The sequence below is a fragment of the Jatropha curcas genome, chromosome 5 (assembly GCF_041381405.1).
Source record: "Jatropha curcas cultivar XTBG-Jc1 chromosome 5, XTBG_Jcur_1.0, whole genome shotgun sequence".
Classification (NCBI taxonomy): domain Eukaryota; kingdom Viridiplantae; phylum Streptophyta; class Magnoliopsida; order Malpighiales; family Euphorbiaceae; genus Jatropha; species Jatropha curcas.
The window spans coordinates 23,859,145-23,872,980 of NC_143155.1; the positions used below are offsets into that span (position 1 = coordinate 23,859,145).

Sequence of the window (13,836 nt, forward strand, 5' to 3'; positions counted from 1 at the left end):
GAACATGCATTATCCCCTTTATTTTTTCACTAATTCATCCATTTTCAAACATCACATTATTTTATTATAACTCTCCCTACCCTCTCCCCTCCTTACCTCCCTTAACCTTCCATTAATTACCCTTCTCTCACCCCATCAATACAGATAGTTAGGATTTTGAGAGCACATTAATTATTTTTTTTCAAATTTATCCATATTTATTATGTGCTTTATAGCAAATTGAGGAGCTTTTTTTGACATGAAAAGAGGAAATATTATTGAAGAGGAGCTTTTAATTTTAAGAAAGACAATTTAGACTTTTTACTACTACCTCTGTTCTATAATACTTATTACATTTCAAAAAATAGTTTGTTTCAATAGGCAATTTTTTTTTTCATGTTTACCATTTATATTTGACCAATAATTATTATTTTAATTTAATAATTTTTTAGATAATTAGTATTAAATTAAGGTAATACAGTCAATTTACTTAATAATTTATAATTACTTAAACTAATTTAATAATTTTTTTAAGGACGTAGAATTTTAAACGTGACAAGTATTATGAAACAGACGTAATATTATACTTTCATAGAAAATTAATGTATTCCAATTATTTTTTTAATCTCTAAGAAAACATCAAATGTTGCCATTAAAGTGAAACGAGAAGAATACTATTTTTATTTTTTTTACTTTTCTTCTCAATATATGTTAAAAATATTTAAATTAAAATACTATTTATAATTGATACGAGGGTACTGTAATGTTATTACAGCATTAAATAACAATTTTAAAATTTTAATTAATTATATATATATATATATATATATTTTTTTTTTAAAAATTTTTTTTTTCGTGCACAACACAGGTTGTAGATTACGTGTCATATATAAAAACAAGGGATAAATGCATAAAAATCAGGATTTATTTAATCTTAAAATTGTGTTCTCAACGTGTGACTCTGCATAATTGTGTACTTGCTTCTTGCTCCTCCTCAGCTTCTCTTAATTGTCATCTACTGAAAAGAAAGAGAGAGATTTCTTTTCTACAATTTGCATGCACAAATAACAACAACAACGAGTGATGTGTATCTCCCACTCATCTATGTTCATTCAATTCTGTATTGCTTTACAAAGATATTTTCTTCATTTCTTTTTCTCTATGCCTCACTCTCTTTCTCTCTCCCATTTATGTAGCTTGAAAACGATTCTTTGAAGAATTTCCATGGGCAAAAACTCTCTAATTCTTTGATTGGCTTCCTTGTTCACTTCAATTTCTACTCTTTTCAAGCTTCGCATATTAATTTGGCTTAGCTGTGACACATGGGATTGGGTCTGATTTGCAAAGCGAGGATACAAAATTTCAAAGGGGACCAATCTAAATGGAATCACACTTGGCTCTAATTGAACAATCCTTCAATACCCGTTATTCTCTTTGGGCCGGAGAAGCTCTGAATGGATTGCCGGACTGTTTTACTATCACTGATCCTTGTATCTCCGGCCACCCGATTGTGTTTGCCAGCAGTGGGTTTTTGAAGATGACGGGTTATTCAAAAGACGAAGTTATTGGCCGAAATGGAAGGATATTTCAAGGGCCTAAGACGAACCGGAGATCCGTGATGGAAATTCGCGAGGCGATTAGGGAGGAAAGGGCTTTGCAAATCATTTTGTTGAATTATCGGAAAGATGGCACTCCGTTTTGGATGCTGTTTCACATGAGTCCTGTTTTTGGTAAGGACGATGGGAGAGTGATCCACTTCGTAGCGGTTCAAGTGCCGATTATGCGGAGACAGGGGTTGAACGGAACGACTTTGGGCGAGGAGATTCTGTTTGGCTCGTGTAGAAGAGAGGTCTGTTCGGATTCTTTGGTGGATTTGGGTCCGGTTTTGGCATTGGATTCGGATATTAGAGGTATGATTATTGGCCTTCATTGAACCGGAAGTTGGAATTGGTGCATTTCATTTATTAATGGGTTTGTTTCTTATTACAGCATTAAATATTGATGAGCCATGTGAGGCGAGTGAGGTAGAGAAGCTCAAAGCAGCGAGTGCCATTGACAGTATATTGTCTGTGCTAACTCACTATAGCGAGTCAACTGGCAAATTGGTGTGTGGAAAAAGATGCAGCATACCTGGAGCGGACCTTATCAGCTCATCTTTATGTATATCTCTTGGTAGAATCAAACAAAGCTTTGTATTGTGAGTTGTTTCAGATTCCAATAATTGTTTCTTTTCAGCATAAAAGATTTTCTCTTTATAAGATTGCTAATGCCTCTGCTTTGTGTTTTTGGCACAAATTCGTTTTGTTTATTTATTTATTTATTTTTTTTTTATGCATTTGCAGGACGGATCCACACTTGCCAGATATGCCTATAGTTTATGCCAGTGATGCCTTCTTGAAATTAACAGGTGCTCATAGCTTTTTATGCTATGCAATTGTGCATATTTATCTAACTTTTATGGGTTGCTGAATTGCCATAGATTGATCCATGGCATATGGTGTATGAATATCTGAACAATGTGAAAATTGCTTAGCTACTTGTGTCATTTTGTCATTTACCTAGGTTATGCTAGGCATGAAGTTTTGGGGCACAATTGTAGATTTTTAAATGGAGTTGAAACAGATTGCTTAACTCTCAAGCAGGTACTTATTTCCTATTTTTCCTTTTGTTTATTTACTTTGACATTTGTTGTAACTCGAATGGAGGTTCGGCTGACTGGAAATTCATGTTGCTGCTGTATATTTTTCAGATAAAAGAAAGCATTCAAGCTGAAAAAGCATGCACAGTACGTATCTTAAATTACAGGTTGATACTTTCACTGTTCTTCCAATGTTTTTGAGAGAAATATTCTGTTTTTTTGTTCTAAATAATGGCTTTTACACTTGTATTAGGAAGAACAAGAGTACATTTTGGAATCTTCTTCACATATCACCTGTTCGTAATGCTACTGGCAAGGTGCTTTGCATGCTTAAACTTCTCTTACTATCTATCTTTCATATGTTCCATTGTTGACATTAGCATAGATTTAAAACCTTTTTGCAGTTAAACAAGTATTTAGCTTGATCAGAGCAATTAAAAATAGTTGTTCTACTCATATATTTTACTCAAATAAACTTTCTTGTGCATCTTATTTTGACTTTGATATGATTTTCGACTAGAAGTAAATCTCTTCTGCTGTAGCCCTTCATATTCAGAGAGAACTGCTTACATATTGCCAGGTTTTCAGGCAGTGCAAATACCATTAAACCAAATGAATTCTTAAGGAACCTAAAAAGATTTGTTTAATCAAATAGTTTGAGTAGAGGATTGGCAATGCCATACATGATTAATCTGCGTTTCATGCTTGACGTTTCTTTCCACCTACTTGTTACTGGAATTTAATTATGATCCTTTTTCTTTGTTCTCCATGCACAATCTATTCCTATTGTTGGTTGTATGCAATGAATAGAAGATCAATTTGCACTAAGGCTTCTTTTTAACAGGCAGAAATGGTAATTGGGTGATACCAGTGTTCATTTTCTATGCAGTTGGGGCTCTTTCCACAACCTCATTATTGAATTGAACCAAAGTGCTTTTTTTTTTTTTGTGGGGGTCTCCCTCCTCTCTAAATTCTGTTGCTCCTCCTCATTCTCTTCTCTCTCTCTCTCTCTCTCTCTCTCTCTCTCTCTCTCTCTTATATGGCACTTAAAAATCACCATCTCAATCAAATATTACTTTTAACGTCTTCCTATCTCTATCTTTCAGTTTCTCTATTGAAGCCAGTTCTTTTTTTTCCCCTGGTACCAACAAAGGTATCCTATCATATTTTCTTTCTTCAATTGGGCAGGCGACTGTGTCAATCGCCTCCCGGTCGCGTGATAAACATGACTTCTCATGATAGTAAATCAGGTTTTATTATAAACCACTCTTTTGACCCTGCATCAACCGATTATTCTTTAACTCTTGATTCACCATCTGATCATCCAATGATTTGCTGTTTAGTCATCATTGAAAGAAAAGCACAAATGTGGCTGATTAGGGTTGGATTCACAGTACTGGAATGACGGAACAGGCTTGAAATTTGTCACGTGTAGTTGTAGTGCCACAATTCTTGAATCTCTTTTTCATTTGATATTCCTGCGGGCTTTTATATTTTCCATTGAAATATAGCTCTGTTAATATGTGCATGGTACTGGCTCTTAATTATCATAGTCTCTATAACTGTTCAACCTAGGACATCAAATGGAGGTTCAGACTCACTTTTTTGCCCTAAAGCTGATCTTCCTTCATGTGATAAATACATTTTGGCCCAATCTTAAACTTTATGAAGAGATGAAAGATGCCTTCAACAATGGTATATGGAAGTAGATAAGACCAGCTTTATCTGTTTCATGGGCTGCAATGAATGGAAAGGCTAATGCTAATGATAATAATGTTTCATCCATCAGTTGTCAGTGTCAGCAATTACAGTATTTCTCAGGCTGGCGAGCAAGTGCGGCAGGTAGCCCATTGTTCATAAACTTATGGATACTCCATCAAAATTTGGCTGTTATATGTAGCAGTGTTCCATGGTCCCCCATTTTTTATGCTTGTTTAAGTAGTATTTAATATTTTATGAGCTGTGTCAGAATCAGCAATGCCATCATGCTGATGTACTATACACTTCATTGAAAAAATTTATCATTTAGGATGGTTGACAGTTCTTGTATTTTGAAGTTTAGAAGAAAAAGAAAAGATAGGATTACCCATCTTCTGAAATCCTTCTTTATTAGCACAGAGTAACAGTTTCACAATTGTGTTCATTTCTGGAATTCCAAGGTGTCAGAAATGACCTCTATATTTGTGGGTGTCACTGTGGTCTTATTGTGATGAGCTATCACTTATGTTTATTGCGTAATTTTCAAGTTTTTATGTGCCCTTTTGTTCTTGTGAGAATTTCTTTTCTTCTGCGTTTTTGTTGAACTTAGATTGTTGTTTACCAATCCAGATGCCTGTGTAATCCTGCAGATGCCAACAGGAGTGGGAATCTTTAGTACTAAGCTTGTTGGTATTCTATTCCAGGCATAATATTAATGTAAGCCTACCTGTTGGAAATTTTAATGCTTGCTTATTTTAGAAGAAAATATAGAATTATTTGGTTAGGTTCCTTTGTTTTTTCACTAGATTTATGGTTTCTTCTTAGCATTTTTATGAACTCACTGACATTGTAGGCATTATTATTGTCTTTTGTTAATGATTATGAACCGGCAATAGTCACTTTGTGTAGGTCAATATTGACTCTTCTTTGCCAAATTATTTATTTTGGTTCAGCATCTTACAGTTATTGGATCCTAAATTTCTAATCTTTGGAAGGCAAACAAAGAACAATCAACGGCTTATGCAATTCTTATTTTTCTTACAAGTGTCTCTGGCTGTTCAGATAGCATACTTTCTGGGTGTTCAGATGGAAGAAGGGTGTAAGAGCCAGGACAGGCATGTATTAAGCCCTGAAATGAGGCAGCTTAGTTGCGTAGGTGCAGTGAGAGTAGCTGTAAGGTGTTCATCAATTGGTGCTGGCTCCTCTAAATCATAGCATACATCGTCGATAATATTCTTTGATGCTGATTACCGGTTTTGCAAATTAATCTGGTCTTGTAAAGGTTGAAATTTGAGAAAATAGTCTGTTCCGGTGATGAATTATTGTGATATTGACATTGTTCATACATAAAAATAGGCTGAAAAATCATTTGTTTTTCAGTTGTTTGTATAGATAGAGTTGTTCAATATGCCAATTGGGACTTTGGGTATTCTGTTTGATTTTTGCTCATACAAATTCAGGTAAATTAATATGCTATCAGGTGAAAACTTAAAAGTCCAAGGCAACCCAACTCCGGCTAATGAACACTAATTTTATAAGTAGGCAATTTATTTAGACTTAACAACTTGCTTAAACAAATTTCTACTCTGAATGTGAGGCGATAGATGGTTTAACATTTTTTGTTTCGGAACTGAACGTTTGAGTTTCAATGTGGTTAAAAAAAAACCTAAAACAGAAATCTAAACCCTTTGATCAATTGATGGCAATTGATACGTACTTAGTAGAATTAATTTAGTTTTTAAATTCATTATATATTATAATTTATTCATGCGGTTTCTGGAAATGAAATGCAATCTACCCAACAACCTTACGTATATGATATTGACTTATTTTCTGCTTACATGCCCTCAGAATGACTTTCTAGCTTCTAAGGATACGTAAATTCGTTGCTAATACTGCGAGGAAATAATCCCATGTAAAACTTGCTGTTTTTTCGAACACCAGTTATCTTCTCCAATAAATAAACCCTAAATCTTGTTTCTCCATTAACAACTATCAAGAAACCATCAATGGGGATCAAGAACCAAACTTTTCTTATCTTTCTTCTTTTCACTTTCTTTACACTATGCTCGCAAAATCTTGCCCACCAAGCACAGTACTTTTCCACCATAACCGGCGGTTCTTGGGTTCTTCTTCAAGAAAGCATAGGCGTCTCGGCCATGCACATTCAAGTCCTCAAAAACAACAAGATAATCATATTCGACAGAACCGATTTTGGCATCTCTAACATCTCTCTACCAAATGGCAAGTGCCGTTACAACGACAAATACGTAAAACCTAAAGATTGCAGTGCACATTCTGTCTTATACGACATTGCTACAAACAGTGTTCGTCCTTTAATGATTTTAACAAATACCTGGTGCTCTTCTGGCTCCGTCGACGCACAAGGCACTCTTATCCAAACCGGCGGCAGCAGTGGCGGTGAGAAAGTGATTCGTTCATTTACTCCTTGTGATGATGATTCTTGCGACTGGGTCGAGCTTTCTATTCCTCTTTTAAGCCGAAGATGGTATGCGAGTAATCAGATACTTCCTGATGGAAGAATTATCATTGTTGGAGGTAGAAGGGTTTTTACGTACGAGTTTTATCCAAAGGAGTCTGAAATAAGTGACAATGTACTTTTCCCTTTCTTGGTCCAAACCAGAGACCCAAAAGAAGAAAACAATCTTTATCCCTTCTTGCATCTTTTACCAGACGGGAATCTTTTCATCTTTGCTAATAATCGATCCATTTTGTTTGATTATACAAGAAACGAGGTTCTTAAAGAATATCCAGTTTTGCCTGGTGGTTCTAGAAACTTCCCCTGTACTGGCTCTTCCGTGTTGCTTCCACTCCGGTTAACCGGAGGAATTGATGTTAATAAAATACCGGAAACAGAGATTATGATATGCGGCGGGTCCCGGCCCGGTGCTTACACTAAGGCTTATACGGAGCATGTTTACGTGGAAGCAACGAGGACTTGTGGTAGATTAAAAGTTTCGGATCCGAAACCCGAATGGATCATGGAGCTTATGCCAATGCCTCGGGTCATGAACGATATGTTACTATTACCTACTGGTGATGTTATTATCATCAACGGTGCCGCTAATGGGACCGCAGGTTGGGATGTTGCAGTGAATCCGGTTCTCTTTCCGGTTCTATACCTTCCAAAAGAAGTTCCGACCCGGAGATTCGTGGTGATGAACCCGACAAATATTCCAAGAATGTACCACTCAACAGCAGCGCTTTTGCCAGATGGCAGGATATTAGTGGGTGGAAGCAATCCACACGCAAGGTACAACTTCACAGCATATCCGTACAAGACTGAACTTAGTTTGGAAGCGTTTTACCCGCCTTATCTTGACCCAATGTACACCGTTTTCAGACCTTCGATTTTGACAGTGGAGTCAGTGGAGGGAACGGTGTCGTACAACGAGATGTTCTCGGTAACGTTCGTGTTGAAAGTTTATCGTTCAGATTTGGGGATTTCTGTAGTGCTGATTGCGCCGTCGTTTACTACGCATTCGTTTGCTATGAATCAGAGGATGGTGGTGTTGAAAACGATCAGTGTGGAACAGCTATCAGCATTTGGATATAAGGTCAACGTGATTGGGCCCACAAATGTTAACGTGGTCCCACCTGGGTATTATATGTTGTTCTTGGTCAACGCCGGCGTTCCTAGCCATGCTGTTTGGGCTAAGCTGAAGTGAATAGTGAATTTACTATTTAGTGGAAATTATGATAATTGCTGGTTTTTCCTTTTCCAAGAAAATTGTGAAAATGTAATTTTTGTTTGAGAATAGAAAGAAAGTGTAATATGAATCTCATGTAAACCGTAAGCTATAGCATTAGCCATCAATTTGAATGTCAATTTTAAGGAATGAGATTTAAAATTAAAATTTAAATCGTAAATCTCAAAATTAAAGAGATTAATAATGTCAAAACTTTTGGTTTCACAGTATCATGTGAACTGATTTGGCTTTACCAATTAGCAGTTAGTTTGAAATCCTTATTTGTTTTTTTGTGAATTTAATATTTATTCACTTGAGATTCTTGATCCTAATTCTTCTCCTCATAAACAAAATCAATTTTATTTAAAAAAAACTTTTCCTATTGAAATAGGAAAACCAAAACAGCCTCCAGAGAAGGTTCAGCAACGTACTAATTTCTGTGATTCTTTTCCTTATCAGAAATTGTTTTCCTCTGCCGACCCAATTCGGAGATAAAAGTCAGTCTCTCTATATATATCACAATAACCTCTTCAATGTTTACTTATCAATTGATCATAAGCAATCAACACAAGACGTAGGAAGAAGCAGAGAAGAGTTTGCAGGTCTCTCTTATTTTCAAGAATATAAGAAGATGGATTCTCAAAACAACTCGAGTAGTTCTCCTTGCAAGAGGGGCTGTGGCTTCTTTGGATCACCACAGAATCATGGCCTGTGCTCCAAGTGCTACAAGGATTATTTGAAAGAGAAATTACTTTCTGAAGCTAAATATGGCAAAACGACAGATGGATCGATAGATACGCAGCTACCTTTACCTACCAAGACTAGAGACAATAGCTTCTACTAAAACGACAGCTCTTACGATAGACAAGCAGCTATCTTTACCTACCAATACTGGAGAAACGACATTGACAATTACTTCTGCCGGTTCTACTGTGAAGAATCGATGTGAAAGTTGCAACAAGAAGGTTGGTTTGACAGGATTCGCATGCCGTTGCGGAAAGGTCTTGTGTGGTTCTCACCGGTACCCCAAAGAACATTCGTGCACGTTTGACTTCAAGAAAGCAGATCGAGATTGTTTGATCAAGCAAAATCCACTTATCAAAAGTGATAAACTGTATTTCAGGGTCTGAAGAAATTTTGGTTCTTGATTTGATTAGTAAGTTTAGGTAGCCATGCTGTTCGGGTTAAGCTGAAGTGTATAGTGAATTTATTATTTAGTGGAAATTATGATAATTGCAGTTTTCTACTTTTCCAAGAAAATTGTGAAAATTGTAAATTTTGAAATTAGTTGTTAGTGAAACAAGAATTAGTTAATCAATTTTCCTTGGATAAAATGAACAAACTACTTTCTAGCTATTACAACGTAGAAAATATTGGATTACAAGATGGAAATAACTCTGATCTCCTTGCTCTGCCCCTGGCACTTGATTTTATCTCCTATGTCTAATGGGAAAATTTAAGATCCATCAACTGGACTTATAAACATCACCCAAGGGTTTGCTTTTCAGCTATATCTATACATACAAATTGATAATTTTTGCCTAATTAAGAAACTCTTATTGATCTGTACTTATACCAGTTAGCCCAATAAAGGTAATGCAAGAAATTGACAGCACTAAGCGCACACATGAGCCAGTAGAATCTTTCGAGATGATATTCATTTATGTTGCTGCCTGATAGCCATGGTCTATGCGTGGAGTTACCTGTAATATTGTTTACTACCGATACAATTACTGAGCTGAGGTAATATCCCATGGCCAGTGAAGCCCAAGAAAGCGAAGTAGCTAACGATCTCATGCTTGTAGGTGCTTCTGTGAAGAAAAATTCTAAAAGTCCTGCCAAAGTGAAAAGATCTGCTGATCCCAAGAACAAGTACTGAAATGCTATCCAAAAGAATGTTATTGGCAAAGGAGTTGTTGAGTCATGTGATAGTCCTGAATCTGTAGCAACTCTTTTTCGCTTGATTTCGACTGGAGCTGCTATTGCCATTGCTATTGAAGACAGAACTAAACCTATCCCAATTCTTTGCAAATGGGTAATACCCATTTCAGATTTGGTTATTTTTCTTGCAAATGGAATAATAAAATGGTCGTAAATCGGTGCTAGGATAATGATAAAGATTACAGGGAAGATCGGAAGGGAAGCAGGAGGGACTTTTAATGAACCGAGTTTGGTGTTCATGGTTGCTGCTTGCTGTACAGAAAATGTGGAGAGTTGAGCTAGGCAGCAATTCAGCATTATAGTGCAAGCAAATATTGGGAGGATTTTAATAACAATTTTGACTTCTTCTACTTCTTGTATTGTGCATTCTAGTTTAGAATGGACTGGTCTTTTCATTACTGCTCTGTTAAGACAGCTTAAGCTTTCTGTTGAAGTTTCAATCGGTATTATTTCACTCGAAGTCCCTTTGGATTCCAGGCTTTGAATGTCTGCAGTTTGATTGAAAGGGCTTGTATTCAGGTTAGCTACAACATTGCTTGGACTTCTGCTCTTGCAGGTGTTAATTGAAGCAGCGACCAAAACCTGTTCGTAAAAGGGCAAAAAACCCCATCATTTTGGTATTTAAAAAATTCACCAGTTTCATCAATTTGGAACATTTACTTTTTTTGAACGAGTAATAACGTACCTTGAAAATGGTAGTAAGAGGACTTCCAGAAGGAATCTTGTTTCTGTAAGTGGGTGAGCCAGCAAGGAAGATAGGGATAGACAAAAGTATAGCAATTGTAGAGACTCCAAATCCCCATTCCCAGCCTTTGTTGTCTTCAATCCAAACAACAAATGTGACTGCAATTAAGGCTCCACAAGATAAACAGAAGACGAAGTAATTGAAGAAACTTGATCTCTGCTTTCTTCCCTGTGGTGTGCTCTCATCGAATTGCTCTGCTCCGTGTGCAGGCAATGACCCTTTTATCCCTCCAACACCAAGAGCCACCAGATACAGTCCGATAAACAACATTGCAGCTTTCGCGCCATTTACTTCTTCGCACGGTGCGGTGGCATTTTCTGGGTCACACGCCGACGGCTTCAACGACGATGATCGTGCTTGCACCGTCAGTATCACTAGTCCCTGTTGCAATACAAACAATTTATTCCCACTAAAACTGAAAGCTCGTAACTAATTTTGACAGTTAGCTGAAATAAGTCAATGTGGGTCCCTTCGCCACGTGTTGATCCAAACCTCAGCTATTGGACTTATATAGCAAAAGAAAGTGACGGGAAATGTACACATGACATAGGAAGTCGCCGCCAGAATTTCATGTAATGCACAAAAATTATTTTGGCAGTCCAAAAATTAAGAATCCGGTTACGTGGGATTCTTTAAAACTTGTTACTCTGTACAAGGGGAAGACTTACAATTTTTATGTGGTTTTTAATTGTTAGCTACATTTATATATTCAATTATAAACTAATGTAAATTATTACAAAAATTTTCTTTAATTTAATAACAAATTTTGACTTTTTATGAGAATTTAGTAAATGATTAAAGTTTAATTTGAGTTTTAAATAAATAAAAAAATCAAATTATATTTCTCAAATTTACATTAATTTTCAATCGTGGAATTCACTAATTTGTGAGAGGACATATGAGTGAATGAGGTATCCACGTGACAGCTTTACAAAAGGTTCATTGAACCTGCAAAATGTTTTTTGTTGTTATTTCTTTTACGGTATATGGCTATGAAAATTTGTCAGAAAAAATAAAATAAATTAAAAAAAAATAAAAAAGAAGCTACAAAAGAGGATTGTTTATCCACTAATTGCATACCGAACGGCAGACCATGGTGACCGTATCTAAGACAGAGACCACACTTGGGGCCACTATCAGATGGCGAGGTACACGTGGCAAGCAAAAACTATATGGCACAGGGACAGGTCGTCTGTCACACAGCATTCGGTGACCTTAGAGGTCTCGTCGGGTACTAGAGACAAAATATTGTGAATCAAAAAGGACAAATGCATATAAATATTGATAAAAAATAAAAAAGAGAAGCTTCTATTCGTCCTCAAAGGACTCACTATAATTGGATTCACAGCAATGTATTATGAGTGGGACCTATGCCTATTTTAAGGTAAATAAATGATTAACTGGGTACTTATTAGAAAAGCCAGATTACAAATACTAATCATCATTAACTTTGGTCAAATTTCGTTTGACCAATTGATTAGTTTTTTTTTTTTTTTTTTTCTTCTTCTTTTCTTTTTTATCCCTTTGAATATGTATACTACTCCTACTATTTAATTATTAATAATTGAAAATGGAAATTTTTTATTCATGAAGAGCATGTTTAACTTTAGAAAAGGTTCCCCTTGATTGGGGCTCAGATTTGGTAAGAAGCAAGTTGCTATAAAAGGGTAAGCAGATTGCATTATGGGTCACCCAATCACAGCGGTGCCTTGTTAATTGTGCCTTCAAGTGCAAGTTTTAGGATAAGCTTGCTATTTGTTTCCTCTTAAAATATGCAAAATTTAAAATATTTTGCACATAACTAACCAAATGTCACTTTTCTTGGCAATATTATATCATTATAATGGGAAGCAAATTCCAGATTTTCAGACAATCTTAAACTTTATACACTTTGCTCAACTCAAATATGGTCCCTATAGGTGGGTGTACTTCAAATCCCTCATTTTGAGAATCAAAATTTCCATTTTGGGAAAAATATCAAATTCCAAGAATTGAAAAGGTAAAATGTAAATAATTGAGCTGTAAGTTAAAAGAGAGAGGGAAGGTTTAATTACCAGAAATTCAATGGCAGCACTTATCAGGTAGATGCGATAAGTAGTGAAAAGAGCATCAGAAAGAAACCCACCGAGAAGGGCTAAAAGAAAAGCAGTTCCCATGAAATTCGTGACATTATTAGCAGATCTAGAAGGAGATAAGTGCATGTATTCTGATAAATACAAAACCAAGTTGCTTGCATTTGCCAGATATGCCAGGTTCTCTAATACTTCCACCACTGCAATCAAATTTACCATTTCATTTTCATCTTCATCTTCCAAGAAAAAAAAAAAAAGAAAAGAAAAACCCATTTTCATGCACGAACAAAGAAATTATATCTCTGTACTTACCCAATACGAAAGAGGCAGCAAGCATTCCTCCATGGCTGCCTCTCAGTGCTGGCCTGTTTCTCCAGTCTACATACCCTTCCCATCTGACAAGTTCTTGTTCTTGGTCCTAATTGTATAAATTAAAGCCAATAATAATAAGATATAAACAATATTTAATCAAGAATAAGACAGGTTAATGAAGAAAGAAAGAAAGAAACAAAGAAAGAAAGAAATAAAGAAAGAAAGAAAGCAAGAAAGAAGAGGAACCCACCATCTCTCTCTGCTCTCTCTTTCTTGGACTCGTAGAGAGAGTGAAGATTATAAAGAAAGAGTGATGACTGACGGAGGGATTTAAAGGGGAAGGTGCAAACTTAAGACAAAGAATGGTATGGACCCATTAGAAAAATGACTTTTATTATAGGCTTTTAATTTATCACTAGGATTTTATCATTTAATTTCTGATCTCATTGGATTTTATTATATTTATGAAAAATTGTAATTTTCTTGGGCACTCCAATCTCTCAATATGAAAATATTAATGTTATTAGAAGAAAAAAAGAAAGGTTCTTTCAGAGAGGTCTGTTAGTTAAGAAAGATGGGTTTTACCCAAAAGAAGGCAAAAGATGAAGATTGAAGCATCAAAATTCCTGCCAAATTAAAATATATTATAAAGGTAATAAAGCATATAAGCCTTTCTTATTTCCTTGTTTGTGCATAAACTAATAAATCTTAGATACAGTTGTTAATGCCTCAATTTTCTAT

General features: G+C 35.7%; 4 protein-coding genes across 19 annotated transcripts; 3 read left to right on the forward strand and 1 right to left on the reverse strand.

Annotated features, from left to right (window-relative positions):
• Positions 1–930: 930 nt before the first annotated feature.
• Positions 931–5,706, forward strand: PLPB (PAS/LOV protein B). Of its 15 annotated transcripts, none has more exons than XM_037636011.2 (8): positions 931–1,066; positions 1,176–1,889; positions 1,969–2,176; positions 2,322–2,386; positions 2,542–2,621; positions 2,729–2,784; positions 2,871–2,934; positions 5,378–5,706. In XM_037636011.2, exons 2-8 carry the CDS (start codon positions 1,361–1,363, stop codon positions 5,528–5,530), a joined length of 1,155 nt encoding a protein of 384 aa, XP_037491939.1. In that variant the 5' UTR covers positions 931–1,066; positions 1,176–1,360; the 3' UTR covers positions 5,531–5,706. The 15 variants fall into 15 exon arrangements, 11 of the variants coding, with proteins under 11 accessions (XP_037491939.1, XP_012091947.1, XP_020541174.1 ...); XR_005177119.2 differs by adding an exon at positions 4,193–4,459 and having other exon boundaries at positions 943–1,889; positions 5,378–5,515; XR_001047640.3 differs by adding an exon at positions 4,946–5,032 and having other exon boundaries at positions 943–1,889; positions 5,378–5,459.
• Positions 5,707–6,216: 510 nt separating this feature from the next.
• Positions 6,217–8,199, forward strand: LOC105649780 (glyoxal oxidase-related protein). Of its 2 annotated transcripts, XM_020685437.3 has the most exons (2): positions 6,217–7,589; positions 7,680–8,199. In XM_020685437.3, exons 1-2 carry the CDS (start codon positions 6,325–6,327, stop codon positions 8,002–8,004), a joined length of 1,590 nt encoding a protein of 529 aa, XP_020541096.1. In that variant the 5' UTR covers positions 6,217–6,324; the 3' UTR covers positions 8,005–8,199. The 2 variants fall into 2 exon arrangements, with proteins under 2 accessions (XP_020541096.1, XP_012091952.1); XM_012236562.4 differs by having other exon boundaries at positions 6,217–8,199.
• A 243-nt stretch (positions 8,200–8,442) lies between these two features.
• On the forward strand, positions 8,443–9,571 carry LOC105650188 (zinc finger A20 and AN1 domain-containing stress-associated protein 1). Its single transcript, XM_089721955.1, has 2 exons — positions 8,443–8,785; positions 8,853–9,571. The coding sequence occupies exons 1-2, from the start codon at positions 8,657–8,659 to the stop codon at positions 9,153–9,155; spliced, it is 432 nt and encodes a 143-aa protein (XP_089578081.1). The 5' UTR covers positions 8,443–8,656; the 3' UTR covers positions 9,156–9,571.
• On the reverse strand, positions 9,332–13,475 carry LOC105649781 (Major facilitator superfamily protein). The gene is made up of 5 exons (XM_012236563.4): positions 13,346–13,475; positions 13,096–13,201; positions 12,766–12,983; positions 10,652–11,092; positions 9,332–10,548 (listed from the first exon to the last, which is right to left on the reverse strand). The coding sequence occupies exons 1-5, from the start codon at positions 13,346–13,348 to the stop codon at positions 9,571–9,573; spliced, it is 1,746 nt and encodes a 581-aa protein (XP_012091953.1). The 5' UTR covers positions 13,349–13,475; the 3' UTR covers positions 9,332–9,570.
• Between the last annotated feature and the right edge of the window lie 361 nt (positions 13,476–13,836).